This window comes from Urocitellus parryii, chromosome 8, assembly GCF_045843805.1.
Source record: "Urocitellus parryii isolate mUroPar1 chromosome 8, mUroPar1.hap1, whole genome shotgun sequence".
Lineage (NCBI taxonomy): Eukaryota > Metazoa > Chordata > Mammalia > Rodentia > Sciuridae > Urocitellus > Urocitellus parryii.
Genome location: NC_135538.1, coordinates 133,982,215 through 134,002,358, shown reverse-complemented (window position 1 = coordinate 134,002,358; position 20,144 = coordinate 133,982,215). Strand labels below are relative to the sequence as shown.

Sequence of the window (20,144 nt, the reverse complement as noted above, 5' to 3'; positions counted from 1 at the left end):
TAGGCCTGTCACCCAGAGGATGGCCATGCCTGCTTCCTGGGAGCTCCTCTTTCTACCATCAGCTCGCTCTCTCTGCCAGCAGCAGTAGGGTAAAGGGGGACAACACACAGGAAATGCCAACCTGAGCAGCAGAGGTACAGCAGACAATCCCAAATAGTTTCATTTATACAAACACACATCATTCAATGGTCTGTATTTCATACATAACGTTTTATTTTAAAAAGTCCATTAAAATACCTTCCATTTTTTGTCTCTTAACATTGACCATCTAACCTCTTTTCAATTTAAGAGAACTAGAACACCATTGGAATGGAGGGCCAAGGAACCTATTTAGAAATCATACATGCTCCTTCAGCAAAGCCTGGGCCCTTCCCCACTCCAATTTTATTTGGGGTCAGCATGACTTAATGCTGGTGGCAGCTAAGTAGTGAGACCTGACATGTGTGGACATACTGAGGCTTACAGCAATACTCTTCTCAAGCAGGGCAATTTTTCCCTTCCAGGGAACACTTGGAAATTCCTAGAGACATTGTCACTGGGGGCAAGATGAGGGAAGGCACAGGATAGCCTCCCCCACACCAACCAAAAAACAACAACAAAAAGACCCCTACATGGCTCAATGCCAATAGAGCTAAGTGGAGAAACCCTGTTCTGCATCCTCATTTCAGGGGTGTATGTCTGCAGAGGCTAGAGGGGATTCAGAATCAGAACCAACAACACTGTTATCGACCCAAGACATCAGAATCTCTCCAGACAGAGTGACCATCACTGCACCCTTCTCTCCCTCTATGTTGGGAGAGCTGAACACAATGGCATATCTCTGTTTAGCAAAGTGCCAGCAACAATGTCCAATGACCTGGGTAGCTTCAATGTTCTGTTCTAGAAGTTCTTTCATCTGCTCCTGGGATTCATAAGGGTTTTGAAAGGCTGAGTGCTAGATGCATAATGACCAGGCTCTCAAGTTTTTTTTTTTTAGCTTCACAGCACACAGAAAAAAATAAACACATCTCTTTGGTATGCTGGGGTAAACTGAGGTAAGAGCTCAACAGCGATCAGTCCTGAGGCTCTAATCATACCCAGGGGTGAAGAGATCAATATTTCCCACATACCTTTCTCTGTTTGAGGTACACAGGATGGGAAACTGCATAAAGTACTGGAGTGTTAGGAAAGCACATATAAAATTAAGAATTTTTGTGGTAGTCACAATTCATAACAGTTTCTTGAATTAACTGCCAGGAAAATCCAATGATTTTCCACCCTGCATTTTTTTTTTTCCTCTTTAGCACTCTTTCCCTTCAGTGAATTTATACTTTAGAACAATGAAGGAGGATTGCACATAATTTCTTAAGAGTCTGTGGCAACAGTATTTGATACTGAAGTTAATAGGTCCTATAATTTTGGGACAAACTGTTGGTTGTCATACAAAAAAATCTATTTGCACAGAAATTAGAAATTTATTGCACTTTGGTTATAAGAGGAGCCTATGTGCAGAAGAAAGCCCAAAATAAGAAAGCTGAATTTGCTTTTTCTACCAAAACCCCAGGAAATGAAATGAATAGCGTAATTTAAGGTTATGACACGGGCTGAAAGAAAATGATATTCTTCAAACATCTCTTCTTTCCCTTTTACACCCAACTAGGCTTTCTCTTTTTTTGTTTTTAATACCCTCATAGGTATTAAGAAGCCTCCTGTCTGCACACTTTCCTGAGAGTGGGATGCTGGCTGAAGATTTCTCTTGCCGTTCTTCAGCTCTGAAATGCAGGCAGCGACATGTATCCGTGAGGATAGAATCTTGAATGTTTGGGGGCAGAACACCTCCCAGGGGCTTCATGTTGCCCAAGCCCCTCCAGGGTTAGTTCTGGCTGACATGGATCAAGGCGGTCAGGAGGTCTATTCTGGAACACTGGTGGAGCGCCTGGGCCAGCTTTCCCACGGTGGCCCCCTTATTGCCTTCCCTCATCAGCCACTTCTGGAGCATCTGGTAAACTTTTTCTTTCAGTCCATCGCGCTCATAGTCATGGTCGATTTCATCAATCTGAGACTCAGTGAAGCCCAGCTTACGGGCACAGTTTTTCCAGTGCTTTCCCAGGTTTTCTCTGACAGGGTTCAAGTGTTTGGCAGTCAGACTAGAGGTATTATCTACCAAATGGAAAAGAAAGAAGGTGTCAGGCTGTAACCCATTTGAACAATCTAGCTTCCTGGACTGCTGAAAGGCCCCAGCAAAATGAAGAATACCAGCAGGCAGAAAAAGATGGCTTCTTAATCTAGTTACTGACTCACTGGATGAACTCAATATGCACAATGGCCTTCCTCCTGGAAAATACACCTGGACCACAGCCCATAGTGTTGTGAACAAAACCCCTCCCTGGCTATTAGTGTGGGGATTCCAATCAACCATACTTAGTGGCCCTGTTTACGTCAGACCTTCCTGGATATGACAGGAAAAAACACATTTTTGTTCCTTTTGAAGATTTTCCACTTACATCTGGCCATAGTTGCACTACCGCCCACTCCTGACCCTGCTTACACAATTCACTTTCCTCTTAGTTAATCAGAGACACTAAGACCATCATTCAGTTACTACGCCCTCCCTATTTCTCTAGGGATGCGGTAGGAGGTATCAATATTCTTCAAGGTTCATTTTTAGACCCCTTCCTACCTTTATTTTCTCCTCTTCCCCAAACTACTGTCCCCTTTTTTCCTATAGCCATGCCATCTCTCCTTCTATTTATTCTATCCCTTCAGCTCTTCAGAAAAATAATTAATAAAGGAAACAAAATTATAAAACCACATCACAAACCATATTACTCGATCCTTACCCTATCTCAGTATGCTGAATACAAAGAAAAAGACATCTAATTTTTCATACACAACTCCCATTCTTTCCTCAGCCCATGACAATGTAATTTCTGTTGCTATTACTAGATATTAGCAGTCCAAGAACCTCCCCAAATATCTGCCAAATTTTGTCAGAATCTTTAGGAGAGGAGCCCTGAATTTCATCAGATTCTTAAAGACACCTTCGGTTCCTCAAAAGTTAAGAACATCTATAGGTAGAAGTTCTGGCCCCCTACTTGATTTGTAAATAAAGTTTTATCGGAATCCAGCCATGATCATCCATGTACATATCTTCTGAGGTTGCTTTTATACTACCATGAACTAGTAGTATTTGGGTAGTTCCAAGAGAGACCTTGGGTCCAACACAGACTAATGTATTTACTATCTAGTCATTTATAGAAAAACTTTGACAACCCCAAGAATAATCAGAAAGCTGGATTCTTTTTTTTTTTTTTTTTTTTAAAGAGTGAGAGTGGAGAGAGAGAGAGAGAGAGAGAGAGAGAGAGAGAGAGAGAGAGAGAGAGAGAATTTTTTTTTAATATTTATTTCTTAGTTCTCGGCGGACACAACATCTTTGTTGGTATGTGGTGCTGAGGATCGAACCCGGGCCGCACGCATGCCAGGCGAGCGCGCTACCGCTGAGCCACATCCCCAGCCCTGGATTCTTAATCACATCATTTGACCTCTTTTTTTTTTAAATCAATTTTTTTTATTTGACCTCTTGACCCCTTTTCCCAGGCTGTGTCTTAAGATTAATGTTATAGGCCTGCAGAGTGAAACCCTCTGGGAGACAGCCCTCTTATTTTCATTACAGAGGTGCTGGTGAGGGTACAGTCTTCCACTTTTACAGAATCCCTTTTGATGGGGACCTAATAGAGCAATTTCTCTCAGGTCTAAACAGTAATACTGATGATGATCAAAGTTTAATGCTTTATAGATCTTCCTATGTACCAGGCAGTATTCCAAGCTCTTTACACATATTGACTCCCTTAATTTTCATAATAGAGTTATGAATTAGATACTGTGATTATCCCTGCATGAAAAACAAAGAACTTATATGGAGATCACATATAATTTCTTTATAACTTATCAGGAGGAGATATTGAATAACTTTCAGGAAGAATCATCAGAGAAATTTTAAGATTCCATTATATCCCTCTCAACAAGTAAGAAAAGTCAAGGTTGCTAGACATTGTTTGTTGGGTTTTTTATTTTGTGGTGCTAGGTATCAAAACCCAGGGCTTTGCATATGCTAGGCAAGTTCTCTATCACTGAGCTACATCCCCAGCCCAGCACTAAGTCTTTAAAGAGCATCTTACCAAAGATATCTCGGAACTTGGAAAGTGGCTCTTCTTTCACATTTGCACATGTGTTTTCTGGTAGTTGTGAATTCACTGCACCAACCTCCATATAATTATAGGTTCCAATCTGTATGCCAGTACTATTGTATATGCAACATTTTGGGGACTCATCTGAAGAGACAGAAACATACAAGTAAATCCATCAAGCAAGAGAAAAAAAAATATGACATGGTAAAGGAACAGGGGTTTACTCCAAATGTTGAATTATCTTATACCATTCCTAACATCTTTTGTCTTTAAAATGTGGCTACTCCACCTCACACCCATTAGGAACTCTAAAACCACCACATAAACAAACAGTGTTGGTATAAATGTGGAGAAAATTGAACTCTTGTACATTGTTGGTAGGAATATAAAATGGTACAGTCATGGTGAAAACCAGTATGGAGTTCCCTCAAAAAAATATAAAATAGAATTACCATATGATGCAGTAATTCCTATAGCCTAAAAGAACTGAATGCAAAAATATTTTTACCCCCATGTTCATAGCAACATTTTTCACAATAGCTAAAAGGTAAAGCAAGCCAAGTGCCTATAAACAAAATGTAGTATATATACCCAGTGAATCATATTCAGCCTTAAACAGAAGCAATTTTTTTGAGATGGGCATCTCTTTCTTGCCCAGGCTAGTCTCAAATTCCTGAATGCTGGGATTACAGGCAACTTATCACTGCAACTGGCATAATAAGAAAATTCTGATACATGCTGTAACATGCATAAACTTTGAGGACATTTGCTAAATGAAGTAAACCAGTTACAAAAGGACAAATCTATATGACTTAAGAGGTACCCAGAGTAATCAAAGTCATAGAAAGTAGTAGGTGGTTGCCAGGGAAGAGAGGGTGAGGGAATGGAGAGTTAGTGTTTAATAGGACGTTTCAGTTTGGAAGGATGAAGACATTCTGGAGATGGGTGGTGGCAACGGTTGTACAACAGTGTGAATGTTCTCAATGCCTCTGAACTGTACACCTAAAAATAATTAAGATGGTCAATTTTATGTTATAGGTGTTCTACCAGTGTAGGTGCTACCAAGCCAGAAAATGGGGTGGATGAAGGACGACACAAGGATCAACCACATTTCCCAGCAGGATCCCACTACCCAAATATCTGTTAAGGGTCCTCCTCCTATATACAACAAACCCAAACCCCAATTCATGCTGGGTTGAATCTATCAAATGCTAGTACTGTAATTACAGAACATTTAGCAGATCTTTGCAGGAGAGAGGAGGAGGAAAGAAGACAGTTCTAAGAAGAAGGTATATTAAATTTAGCTCTAGGAACCTCAGACAGCACATCTGGTCCTCAACGAGGCAGCCCAGATGGAGTGGATACCACACTTACTTGGTTAAATTTCTCTGATGAAGGCAAAGGAACTAGGCACCATCTCTAATGACAGATGTAAGAAATATGTGATATCTGTAATTTTGGGTGGTCAGTGAAACTGCTGAAACTTGAATCCTCGTAAAGAATCCTTGACTACAGTCTCTAAAGTGCCTTCCAACTTTAAAGACCCTGCCTTTTGCAAGTGACGTTCCTTAAGGAGAATAATAGTGATGATAACAGCAGTTACCATTTACTGGCCACTCAGTACATTATCAGCATAGCAGTCAATTGCCTTATCCCATTTAATTCTCAAAGCCTACTGTTCCAGTTTATGGTGATACTCTGTTAACTAATAGTAAACCACAGGCTGTTAAACAGACGTTAAGTCAGACAATACCTGACCCAGTGCCAGGATTTTATGCCGCACCTCTCTACTCAGATGCCTGTTTTTGAATCCGTGCTTTCTGCAGGCTTCTAGCCCACATCTGTCCACTGGAAATCCCAGAAAAGTTGTGAAATGGAGAAACTAATGCAATATTAGAAACACAAATTCACTCACACAAATTAGGCATGACACAGATCTGTGAGAACTTGTAACGTGTAAGTCTTCTAATGTCACATTTTCATTTGTAAATGAGGATAGTGAATACTGGAGAGGCAAAATGATTTGCCCAGTCGTGCAGAGATAATGAATGCCACCAAGGGATTAGATCTCAGGACTCCTAACTGAGTCACGTGAGCTGTCCCTTTCTAACATCACTTAAGGTAGTGCATAAAACAAAAGGAAGGAACCTGGGAGATTTCATCAACATGAAGAACTATTTCCCTTCTGTATTTATAGGTACAGACACACCCTCCTTGTATAGCAGAGTCAAGTCTATTTAATGATAGCAAAAGCAAGTAGAAGAATTGGTTAAATTTGCAATGAAAAACTCGCCTTGTTCATTTACAAACTTAGTACTTTACAGGGTCATCCTTAGGGTCAGAAACAGAAAATTCCACTATTGCTTCTAGTGAAGTTTTGCTTTCCCAACAGAGAACATCTCAGAATCATGAAGGGGTAAGAGTGCTGTATATTCAAGGTTGGCAGAACCAGTAACAGAGGAAGAGTGAGAATGGAAAAAGGTTTGGGGTACTAAACTAGTGAGCTTTGGTTATTCATATACAGTGAATAACACTGACACATTATAATGGTTTACGCGCTGCCTTTTAACCACAAGAATTTAAGCTCCATGTGGGAAGTGACTCAGACTTACTTATTTTTTCACTGTTACATCTCTTCATTCCCTAGAAAACGCCTGGCACAAACCGGGGAGTGCTTTGGAAATTATTATGGGATGAAATCTTAAGTGATCAGATGATATAGAGACGTTTCAGTTTCAGTCACAAAGGGAAACAAAAGGACATTTCACTCACGTAAAGTAGGTATGACACAGATCCCAGTTCATGTCTAATCCAACATTTTACGTTCCATAGATAGTATAATAAAACCCATAGAAAAAAAAAAGACAAGAATATTTCCATAGGAGGTTTCTAAGAATTTACCCTTTTGAAAGATAATGCAATCTAGGACTCAAGTGTGCTAGACAAGTACTCTACCACTGAACTACATGCCCAGGGCAGAAAGTTCTGTGGTTTTTAAAGCTTCCACTACCGAAGCTAATTTCAGGATTCCTAGAGCACAGTATAGGTAGCATCAATAGATGAAATTCAAGTAGCAAAGGTGGTAGAAATAAGTATTGTTTGGTAATGATACTGGATATTAAATTAAACCACTTCTCTAGAGAATCTGTAACTATTATCAACTAGCTTTGACTTTACCTGAGATATGGAAATTCAAAGAAAATTTCTCATCACAAAAGGTGTAAGACAAGAAATAAAATTTTCTAAGACTTATTTCTTACCTTCAAAAAATAGCAAGCAAGAATATTCCCACCACATGGAACACTGGAGACTACTAGGTGATTCAAGTTAGAGCAGAAGATGCCTACCAATTACAAGGACCTGTAACCAATATCTGTGGGCAGCTGGGATGAATCCTAGAAAAAAACTGAAATATTCCCAGAACAAGGAGTCTGATGGAGACCATTCCACAGTGGCAAGTACAACTTCTCTCTGTCCCCATCGATAACTTAGAATCTATGGCACAGGTAATGGCTGCTTTATTTTCAAAATCATTTTAGAAAAAAAGATAAGACTATGATTCTTAAAGGTCAGTTTACCTGTTGATGGAAAGGAGTACAGTGGAATGGTGGGTGTGTTTGCTGGTAGGTTGGTCTCAGGCACTGGAGTTTTATACAGATTAGGCATGTGGCTGGAATTCAACCCATACCAAAATCCTGTACTTGCTGTCACTGGATCCAGTGGTCTTACCCCAAACCCAGGTACAGTGTATAAGTCAGCGTTCCAATATGGTCCTTGAGGTTGACTGTTTAGCCCTGTCGGTTGGTTTACTGCACTGCTATGACTGGCTGCATTGGGATAAGCGAGACCTTTTCCACGGGTGTTCTGAACATTCTCATAAGGGTTCTGATGTGCGAAGGGGTCATGAGAGACCCTTCGTTTCCTCTCCTCCTCTCTGTTGTAAGCCACATTCTGTCTGGGCTGTTGTTTTGTCTGCTTGTCCATGCGGTTGCCAAAAGCATGATAGCTTGCTTCCTCCTGGAGTTTAAGCTGCAAGATGGGCTCACTCTCTTCTTGTGGGTTCTCCGGGGAGGCAGAAAACCAGGACTCCTCCACAGGGCCAATCTGGAGTCCCTGGGAACTGTGCAGCGAACCAGGCTGTTCTATAGAGGAGAAGAAATGATCAATGTGGGTTTCATGAAACACCAAAAAGTAAAATAAAACCTGAGTACCATCATGAACCTGTCCCTCAGTAACTGAATGAAAACAAGGAAAAGTTAAAAGCATTTAGTAGATGGTCTTTTTTCTACAAGTTTACAGATGATCAGTAGGAGCTTCTCACTAGCAGCCAAGAGAACATGAAGGAAACTAGGAAATTAAAACAACAGAAAAGTGAGTGTTACAGAGATGACTGTCTTCCTTGGAATGAAGGATGACTAAGTCTTTCTAAGAAACTTTGGCTGGAGCAGAGAAGGTGGTGGTCACCTTTGAGCAATTCAGGGTGGAAATAAGAATAGCTACAGCCTTGCCCTACATGCTTCCCATGAATTCTTTCATTTAAAAGCCCTATGGAATCAGGAACAATTATTATGACTTTTATGGATGAGGTTTATAATTAAGTCATTTGTCCCAGAGTAGATGGAAGTGGCTTCCCTTTGGGCATAATGAAAAAGCATCCACTTGTGCTCCCGATCAACCTCTTCTAGGAATCCCACATTTTGGTGAGCATATTGTTCCTTAATATTTCAAAGATCTGTAACTGGGACTCCCAAATATATTATAAATGCCTTCAAGGCAGGTGTCCAAGTTTATAGCTTTTTCTATGTCCCATAGGATTCTAAGTAATATTTTAGAGAGAAGAAGGAACACATGAGGAAACAATTAAGTGAATAAATAGATTCCCACCAGAGAGTAAGTTACCTGAATTTGACCTGCTTGGAGGTTCTGCCACACAATCAAGTTGGAGAGACTGCAATCTCTGCAAAACTGCATTTTTCATTGGATATTCTTTCTATAATTAAGAGGATAAATACACATTTCAGTAAATAGCAGAAGTACCAGAAAAATACTATGAGAAGAAGATATTCTTATAAATTCATAGAAATTTCATACAAATCTTAAAGTAGTAAATGTTTAAAAAGAAAACATTTTTTTTCCAAATACCCAAAATGATCCTACAAAAGAACAAAGTTGGAGGTCTTCCATTTCCTGATTTCAAATTTTATTACAAAGCTATAATAATCAAAAAACAGTGTGACAATGGCATAAACCCATAGACTAATGGAAGAGAACAGAGAGTCTAGAAATAAACCCTCCCATATATGCACAACTGATTTTTGATAAGTGTTTTTAAAATGGATTAGAGACTAAACTTAAGTGCTAAAACTCTTAGAAAAAAAATAGATAATTTCATGACATTGCTGGGCACGGTGTCAAAAGCCTGTAATCCCAGGGACTCAGAAGGCTGAGGCAGGAGGACTGCAAGTCTGAAGCCAACCTTAGCAACTTAGTGATAGCTTGTCTCAAAATAAAAATATATGAGGATGTAGCAGTGGTAGAGTGCCCTGTATTCAATCTCAAGTATGAAAAACAACAACAAGAACAGGCTGGGATGTAGCTTAGTGGTAAAGTGCTTGCCTCACATGTATGAAGCCTTGGGTTCAATTCCCAGCTCCAAAAAAGAAAAGACAGACAAACAAAAAACAACTCCACCTTCCTAGAAAGCTTCATGACATTGTTCTTGACAGTCATTTCTTTTTATTTATTTATTTGTTGTAGTTGGACACAACACCTTTATTTATTTATTTTTATGTGGTGCTGAGGATCAAACCCAGGGCCTCCCATGTGCTAGGTGAGTGCTCTACCACTGAGCTACAACCCCAAACCTTGACAATAATTTCTTGAACATGACACTAAAAGTACAAGCAACAAAAATAAATACAGATAAATCTGACTATGTCAGAATTAAAACCTGTGCATCATTTTATCCAGACAGTGAAAGAACAACCCATAGAATGGGAAAAATATTTGCAAATCATATATATTCCATAAGAGATGAATAGCGAGAATATATAAACAATTTTTACAGCTCAACAACAAACACACAATTTGACAAAAGACTTGAAGAAATATTTCCCCAGAGAAGATATACATATGACTAATAAGTATATGAATAATGCTCAACATTAGTAATCCTTAGAGAAATGTAAATCAAAACCACAATGAGATACCACTTTATATTTATTAGAATTGCTGAAATGAAACAAAAAGTAACAAGTGTGGAACCCTTGTGCATTGCTGGTATGAAATCTAATATGGTGCAGCTACTGTGGAAAATTGAAGGTTCTTACAGAGTTAAACACAAAATTTCCATATTGTCTATCAATGCCATGCTTAGGGTTATATGGCAAAGAATGGAAAGTAGGAACTCAGACACCGTAGACCAATGTTCACAGCAGCATTATTTATAATAGTTAAAAGCTGGACATAACCCAAACATCCAACAACAGATGTAGGGATAAACAATATGTGTTATATTTCCATATGATGGAATACTATTCAGCCAAAAAAGGAATAAAATTCTGATACATGCTACAAAATGAATGTACCTTAAAAATGTTCTATACTATGTGAAATAAGCCAGACTCAAATGGAAAATATTGTGTAACTTTATTTCTACATCTACCTAGAATAGGCAAATTCAGAGGCAGAAAATAGAGATTACCAGGGGCTAGGAGAAAAAGAAAGGGAAGCTATTATTTAGTAAACAGAGTTTGTGTTTGGGATGATTGATAATTCTAGAAATGGACAGTGATGATGGTTGCAGAACATCGTGAATGTACCTAATACTACTAAATTGTACACTTAAAAAAAAGGCTAAAACAGTATATTTTGTTTGTATATTTACCCTAATAAAAACATTTTTCTTATGAAAGTAATAATACTCATAGAAAATATGAAAAATGTGGGAATAAGGACTTCTTTTCTAGATTGCTTATATTTTTAATCGTGAATAAATATTATATTTTATCAACTGATTTTTTTTCTGCACTTATTGAAAAGTTATTTTTTTTCTCCCTGAAAAAGATAATGTAATGAGTTATGACAGACTTTCCAAAACTAACTTTATATCTTGGAATAAATCCAGTTTTTTTTTTTTTTTTTTTTTTGGTCTATTGATAGATTCAGGTTGTTAGTATTTTGTTTTGGATTTTTATCTTTTTTTGATATCAGGGCCTGAACTGAACTCTTAAACACTGAGCAACATCCCCAGCCCTTTTGGTATTTTATTTAGAGACAGGGTCTCCCTGAGTTGCTTACCGCCTCACTAAATTACTGAGGCTGGCTTTGAACTTGAGATTCTCCTGCCTCAGCTTCCTAAGCCACTGGAATTATAGGCACGTGCCACTATGCCCAGCAGGATTTTTGCATTTATACTGTTAAATTAAATTGGCCTGTAATTTTCCTTTCTTTTTAATTTTTTTTTTTTAGTTGTTGATGGACCTTTATTCATTTATTTATATGGGGTGCTGAGAATTATACCCAGTGCCTCACACATGGGAGGCAAGCACTATACCACTGAGCCACAACCCAGCCCCATAATTTTCCTTTCTTATATCTTCTTTTCAAATCAAAGTTATACTAAAACAAAATAAGTTATGGTAGCATATAACTCTCTTGGAAGAGTATTTTCATCTCTATTATCTGGAAAAAAACCTGTGTATGACTGGTATATTTGATAGAACACACTGACAAAGCAATTTGTGGGATATTCTCTATAGAAAAATTTTTCATTACTGATTCAATATCCTTTAATGGTTATAGGAATAATTTAGGTTTTTATTCCATATGAATCATTTAAGTCAGTTTTTTTTTTTTTACAAATGTGTTTTTTTTTTTTTGAGAGAGAGAGAGTTTTTTTTAATATTTATTTTTTTTAGTTCTCGGCAGACACAACATCTTTGTTGGTATGTGGTGCTGAGGATTGAACCCAGGCCGCACGCATGCCAGGCGAGCGTGCTACCGCTTGAGCCACATCCCCAGCCCCTTAAGTCAGTTTTAAAATATTTTCCCCTAGAAATTTGTATATTTTACCTAAATTTTAAGATAATTAGCAAAAACTTCTTCACTATATATATATATATATATGTAGAGAGAAATATGTACATATATATTTTTTTTATTTGAGAAATCTTTTATTAAAATATGTCACAAAGTCAACAGTTTAAAATCAGGCAATCACAACTAAAGATAAAATTTCAGGTCAACTTGCCTTTCAAAATAAAATCAAATCTTTGCCACTGAATTGTCCAGGAGGTTTTCCTTGTACAGAAACAGTTAATAGTACTTTATAAAATACATACAAAAATATAGTATAAAAGATATCTTAGATGACGGCAAGCTCACGGACTTGAACAACACAGAATAATACCCAGCCGTAGCTTATAAAACACAAGCTATTCATCTGAGACATCAATAACCTATTCCGCATCTGTCCTCTCAAGACAATTCCAGAAGTATTTTGGCTCCCGAAAATCTGGCTCCAGAAAGTAGAGTGCCAATTCCAAAACTTCCCCTGGGGTTGTGAGGCCTGGAAGCACATTTAGAAAGAAACTACTGTGGGCAACAGATTTGGAAGTAACAGCTGGTTTTACAGAGCCACAGACGGTGCTTTCCTTTCCTGCTCTTCCACTTCCAAACCAGGAGCTAGAAGGCAACAGAGGAGCTGACCCTTCTTCCAGGATAGGATTAGGGGTTCCTTAACATAATACTTGCTGGTTTGGGCGACTTTCCCAGATTGGAGGCTGCACCTGGATTCTACTAGGAGCTACATACAGAATCCAACTGGGGCAAAATCCATCATGGGTGGCTAAACAGAGCTCCTGTGGCGCTTTTAAGACCCTGGAGCACTGGATGAGTCTCAGTGGCTCTCCCCAGAACCTCAGTAAGGCCAGGATCTGGGAAAGGGGTCTTGACTCACGTTAGACTGGCAGAGAATGAGGCTAGTGGTTATAGAGCCAGCAAGCTCCTTGCAGTTGCATGAGGACAGGTTTGCAGGGTTCCAGTAGAACTTCAAACAGAGTCAAAGATTGAGATGAGAGGCAGATAGGAAGAGGAAGAGTTACACAGTGCTTCCTTCTGAGGTGCCTTATACCTGCCTTGAGAAAAAATCCAAAGACAAGCCTCAAATGCCCCTTGGAAAACACCTGGACACAGAACAAGTTCATCAGCCAGGATTCCAAGCCTTCCCTAAGCCCCAAACCAGGATCCATTTTCCTGTTTCTTGGGGAAATATTTCTGATCTTGGGAAGGAGCACTGTAGAGCCCACTGCATAACAAAGGCAGAATGAGCCAAAAAAAAAAAAAAAAAAGTCCCTTGTAAGGACATAACTGTTCCTCCCTTAGAGGAGAGGGCCCAAAGGGCTCTAACACAAAGAATCTAATAGGTCAAGCTCTTTAAATGTTTCTCAGGGTCTGGGCATTCACAGTGGGGTGGGGTGTCACCTAACATCATAATGTATATTAAAGGTTTGCACTCCTCAGGTCAAGGGTCTGACAGTGAGTTAATGGTCTGTGTTGTTCCAGTCTGTGAGCTTGCCTTCACCTAAGATATCTTGGGTGTCTCCTGGAAAAAAGGAGCTTCAGGGAGAGCATCCAGGCCCAGCTGTCTCTGCATCACCCCCAGAGACACCAGTGGAAGCATCCTTTCCTAGCCTAAAGCTCCTGCAGAGTGTGAGATTTCATGCAGCCTGGAGCCCCCACACCCTCGTCCGCCACCTGTTACATAGGATCTGTCAGCCTTTTCTTCAGAGCTAGTGAGCTAAGCAGACCCCAAGCCTCCTCAGTCAGCTGTCTGCTAAGATGCCAAAGGCGCCAGAGAGGACACAGCACTCCCAAGAGTCAGGAAAGAGGGAGAGGTGGGTTTCAAAGTTTCCAAGAATGTAAGCCCTTAACTGTGTGTGCACTGGCTGTAATGCATTTTGGGATCTACTGTTCAGACAGCACCACTATAACCAAAATGGGCAAATTATTAAGGGGGAAAGTGAGGAAAAAAATAAACTGTCTTTCTAAGACAGAAGAGTCAGGCTTTTTGGTCAGTTAGTAGCCCACTGAGGAACGTGATTCTTTTCTGCAATTGCTGCTGCTGGCAGTGGAGCTGCATTTTTTCTGTATCCATCCTCTTTTTACCGCCCACCCCCCACCAGGGCTTGCAAGTATTCCAAGGCTTTGCTCAGAATCACCACTCTGGGGGCCTCAGAGCAGCTGGCCAGGGTGGGTACCTGGGCCCTCAGGGTTAAGAACCATGAGCAGAGGTCATTCTGTCTTTTGCACTCCAAGAAATTATGGTTCTTCCTCTTGGTTACATCCTCAGTATTAGAACTGACAGGTTAGGGGTGGCAGGACCCGGGAGTCTCACTTTCCATTGGTGAGGGGTTCACAATATCTTCACTGTCCTCATCTTCTTTCTCCTCCAGGGCTTCTCTCTCCAGAGTCTCTACTTGGAGTCCCCTCCCTGGAGCCTCTTTTTGGGAGTATTTTGAAATCTTTCTGATGGTTGAGGTAATGCTTTTTTGCCTTAGTGTTTATCTTTACTGATGTCCCTTTGATGCTTCTTGCTTTGCACTGGATACATCTCTTTTACATTGTAGGGAATCCCTCAAAGGGTGGGCAATTATTGTCTGATTTTTTTTTTTTTAATTCTGAAATCTCTATTTGCTTGCCTGGTTTACTTTTTGAAGTCTCCTTTTCATGACTTTGGGTGTACGGCAGTAGTTTGATTTATGAGTGTAAAAGTGAGGAAGGTCTCTATTCCTCTTAGTTGGTTAGCTGATAACTGGGCTTTGGTGTACCTATCTGACCCTGGACACCAAAACGATGGCTTCAGCCTTAGATGCCACTGTCCTCTGTTACTAAGTACAAGGAAGCACAGGGAGGAGCCAATTCTTCTAGATAGCGTAAATGTGGTTCCCAAATGACTCCTTATCAGTGTCCATCTGCTCCGCTAGTACTTCTTCCTCAGCAATGTTTTAGGTTATTATTCTTCCCCTCGTCCAAAATTAGCATATAAAATCCTGCTGTCTTTGTTTTATAAGAATTCCTCAAAATGGCTGATCCATGTATTTTCCAGTGACACTGTGTTTTTGTTTTCATATTGCTATAAGTATTTTCTCTCATTTAATGAGTATAATGGAGGAATGAGTCCACTTTGCCAACATATGATATTTGCATTACAAGTGTTAATTTGTTTTGTGTTCACCAAGCTAGTTTACCTCAAATCTCAGTACCAATTTACACTGCTTTGGTTTTCATGACTGAGAATGTAGACATTGACATGTGAATATTTTGAGTATCTGCTATATTACCTACCTTTAAACTCTCCACATCCTCTTCTACATATTCTTCAAACTGACTTACATAAAAAGGCCTAAATTTTTCTTCAATGCCTATATGAAAAAAATAGTCCTTTAAATTTCTTAATTTTCTAAAATAAAATTAAAATATTAGCAATATATTGTCTTTGAATATCTTACCTCAATCTGTGGACAAAGCAGTAAGATAAAAATTTAAACTCCAAATCACTGACTCTGATTGACTAACAAGACTACATACCAGCAGACAGGAGAAGAGTTAGAAAATACCAGAAACCAAGAGCTTCTGTCTCACAGAGTACACCTGCTCTGGCTGCAGCAAAAGCCCTAATGGTGTGAGTTAATCACCAAGTGGACAAGGATGAGTGAACTCTGTTTCCTTCCCTCTAGCATCAGATTTATGATAGGATGGCATACTCAGAATAAGGATTGGGAATAAAGGATTAGATATTAGATATTATGTATCAAATAAATATATGAATCATTTGAAAGATATTATGTATCAAATAAATATATGGATCCTTTGGAAGGAGGAAAAAGGAAGGCAGTTTGACTAGGGACCTCATGGCTGAGAAAACACATACATGGTAATGAGTTCACTGGATTTTCTCTTTGCTCATAAACAACAGTTGGATCTGAAAGACTAACAACCAAGAAACATCAACAAGCACACAGACAATAACAGCAGCAGCAGCAGCAGCAACAACAGCCTAATCTTTCTCAATATAGCATTAAGCAAGGGGTAGCCTACCAGTAGAAAATGTTTGATCAATTTGATCAATAATTACTTTGTTGAAGCTAACGACCCCAGAAAAAAACTATAATTCCACCTCCACCCACATAAGCGAAGGCCAAGTAGAAAGCCTAGACTTGCAACCTTGTGGGATAGTGACAAGGCACCCCAGTACTCCCACCAGGGTGAGGTTAGAGAAAGTCAAATAGGAAGATAGGATGGTGCTGCCTGTTAGCTGACAATGAGCCTTCCATTCTCTTGGTGTCCAGACACCACAAGGGTAACTTGGACTTGTACCACACAGAGCCTAACAGGATGCCTCTTCTCCACCTTGTTGGGTAAGTATCAAGGAAGCCTGTCAAAGACTTGGGACTTCCACTGTTGTCCAGTGGTGATGATGCACTTTGATTGCAGTGGTTGTGGAGACCATGTAGACTCTGCCACAACGCGAGGCAATGACCAACAGTGTAAAGAAGACCCTGCTTTGGGTGTCAATGGGGTCTGAGCAGAGAACTTGGACTTCTACCTCTACCTGGTATTAGTAAAGTGGCACCTGCCAAAGCAGAGTCAGGAAAAAATCAGCTAAAACAGAAGGCTTAAAGAATATGCAGAATCTTATAATATAGTAAAATATATACGTTTCAGAGAAATCATACATTACACTATGAACCAGAAAAATTCCAAACTAGAGTAAGAAAAGGCAACAGGTTCCAACACAGAGATGTTGGTACAACTGGCAAAGATTTTTAAAACAGCCACGATAAAAATAGTTCTTCAATAGGAATTCAGAACCTGCTTGAAACAAATGGAATACAAAGTCTCAGCAAAGAAATACAGAATGGGGTTGAGGGTACAGCACATGCTTAGCATACTTAAGACTGGGTTCAGTTCCCAACATGTATTCACGTGCGAAAGTGCATGCGTACACACACACACACACAGCAAAATAAAAAGCTCCTAGATGGACTTAAAAGCAAAATGGAGATGACAGAGAAAAAGCAGTTAACTGGAAGATGAAATGACAGAACTGCCCAATCTGAACAAGGGAGAAGAAATTAATTGAGGGGGAAAAAAAATGTAGAGCCTCAGGGACCTGCAGCGCCATAACAAAAGATTTAGTTTTTATGTTATCAGAGTTCAAGAAACACAGTTTCTTGACAATACAGTTGAAAAAAGCACTCAAAGAAATAATGGCTGAAAGATTCCCACTTATGTCTAGGCATAAACATATAATTTCAAGAATCGAAGCAAAACTGAAGCTGAAAAAACCCAAGTTAATCCACACCAAGAAAAATGTAGCTAAACTTGTGGAAAAAAAAGACAAAGACAAAATCTTGAAAGCAGTCAGAGAGAAGTACAACGGAAAATAATACCTATAAGGAAAAACACTTCACACAATTAGAATGACATGATTTTCAATGGAAACCATGGAGGCTACAATATTTTTCAAGTGTGAAAAGAAAAGAACTGTCAACCCAGAATCCTACACCCAGCAAAAATATCCATCAGAAATCATAGGAAGATTCAGACCTTCTCAGAGGAAGAGGAAGAGAATTTATTACCCTATGAGAATAGCTTGAGGAAGTTCTCCAAACAGACAGCAATTGATAAAAGATGACACCTTGAAAAACCAGAAATACACACATAGTATACTAAAAAAATAAAGATTTGGCTTTTGTCTCTGATTTGGTTCCTGACAGGTAGTTCCTGAAATACTTGGAATCTCCTAAAGTAATAAGGAGGATGGGTGAGCAATGGAGTTGGGTAGATAACTTCAAAACAGGGACTGGTAAGCAGAAAGATTAAGCCATGATTAGAGGCGAAACTTTTGGCACCACCTTTTGAACTGCAAGAAGAGGAGAGGGATAAGATTAAGTTCAATTCCTAAAGACCAATGATTTAATCTATTATGCCTACGTAATAGAAGTTCTGTGAGAACCATAAATGATGGGGTCCAAAGAGTTTCTGGATTGATGAACATATAGAAGAGCTGGAAGGGTGTGTGTGCCTGAGGACAGTAATAAAGCCCCATGTGTGTGTGTGTGTGTGAGCGCGCGAGCGCGCACACACACACACACACACACACACACACACACACACTCTGCCATATCTTGGTTTATATAACTCTTCCATTTGGGTGTTTTTGAGTTTAATACATAATAAAAATAAGAATTTTCCTAGGTTCTGTAAAACTTTCTAATGAATTATCATACCTAGGTAGAAGTCATGGGAACACCTGAATTTGTACTCATCTGAGCAAAAGTGTGGATAGCCTGGGTACCCTATTTGAAGTGACGAGTCATATGGAACTAAGCCTTTAAACCTGTGGAGTCTGATGACAGCTATGCGTAGTCAATTTTAGGACACTCAGTTGGTGACACATTTGGTATCAAAATAAGAACACCACAACACAATAATCAAAACAATGGGTAAATACAATAAACTTTCCTTCTCCTCTTGAATTTTCTAAATTATGACAATTAAAGCAAAATGACAGCACCATCTACTGTTGGGTTCTAAACCTATGAAGGGAAATATTCAAGATTATATACAGGAGAAAGTAAAGGGAAGTAAGGGACATTAAGGTTCCTACACTACATTCAAACTGGGGAAGTGACACCATTAGTAGCCTGATATATTATATATAGGTAATGTAATAACTGGCATATCCATTTAAAAAACCACACATAGAAATACAACAAAAACACTGTAGATGAATCAAAGTGGAATTTTAACATGTGTTCAAACACCCCAAGAAGGTGGGAAAAATGTTGTAGTTTAGATCTTCATGTCCTTGAAAGGTCCATTTTTTATAGGCACAGTCCTTGACCTGTGGTGCTGTTGGGGGAGATGTGAAGCCTTCAGAAAGTGAGGTCTAGTGGAAGCAAGTTAGGTCACTGAGGGCATATCCTTCAAGGGAATGTCAGAACCTGGCTCTTCCTTCTCCACTCTCTTACGAATCCCAGCTACGAGGTGAACAGTTTTATTACCTGTGTTACCTGCCAAGATTTGCTGCCTTGTCACAGGCCCAAAAACAAAGGGGACAACCAACCGCAAACTGAAACCTGTAAAACTGTGAGCCAAAATAAACCTTTCCCTTTTATAAGATGATTGTCTCAGATATTTTGTTATGGTAATGGAAAGTTGACTAACATGAAAAATGGGAATGAAAAACATTAAGAACAAACAGATGACAAAATGAAATGGCAGACTAGAGCCCTAACAGACTGCTCATTACATTGAATGTAAATGGTCTAAGTACATCAATTAAAAGAAGACACTTAAAAAACAATGACCCAACTATAATTTGTCAGAAGAAATTCACTTGACACATAATGTCAAAGGCATCTTAAAGTGAAAGGATGGAAAAGATATATTAATCAAAGGGAAAGCAGAATGGCTCTATTAATCTCTAATAAAGTAGACTTCAGAGCAAACAAAATTATCAACCCTCTAAGAAGACAGCAATTGCAATGCAAAATATGAAAAGCAAAGAAGGACAGAACTAAACATAGAAATAGACAAGTTCACAATTACAGTTGGAAATTTAAATACCCCCCTTAATATTCAAAGAACAAGTAGAGAGAAAATCATCAAAGATTAAGAACACAACACCCTCGACCAACAGGATTTAATTTAATTTAAAGACCATTCTACTCAAGTAGTCTCCTCAAGTGCTCAGAGAACATGTACTAAGACAGACTACAGCCTGACTCATAGAACAAATCTGAACAAATTTGAGAGTACTAAAACACACAGAATGTGTTCTCTGACCACAATGGAGTCAAGCCAGAAATCAGTAATAGGGAGATGACAAGAAAATCTCCAAACTCAAGAGACTAAACAACTCACATCTAAATAACACATGGGTCAAAGAGAAAGTCTCAAGATCAATGA

The 20,144-nt window shown here is 39.1% G+C and overlaps 1 protein-coding gene across 1 annotated transcript in view; it reads right to left on the bottom strand.

Annotated features, from left to right (window-relative positions):
- Window positions 1-7: 7 nt before the first annotated feature.
- Ripk1 (receptor interacting serine/threonine kinase 1) overlaps window positions 8-20,144 on the bottom strand; it is a 36,789-nt gene continuing 16,652 nt past the window's right edge. Inside the window, exons 7-11 of the mRNA XM_077802039.1 lie at window positions 15,513-15,589; window positions 9,066-9,156; window positions 7,745-8,308; window positions 4,158-4,310; window positions 8-2,139 (exon numbers count right to left, since the gene is read on the bottom strand). Of these exons, the coding sequence (XP_077658165.1) occupies window positions 1,853-2,139; window positions 4,158-4,310; window positions 7,745-8,308; window positions 9,066-9,156; window positions 15,513-15,589 (1,172 nt within the window). The 3' untranslated portion in view covers window positions 8-1,852. The remainder of the gene's footprint in view (window positions 2,140-4,157; window positions 4,311-7,744; window positions 8,309-9,065; window positions 9,157-15,512; window positions 15,590-20,144) is intronic.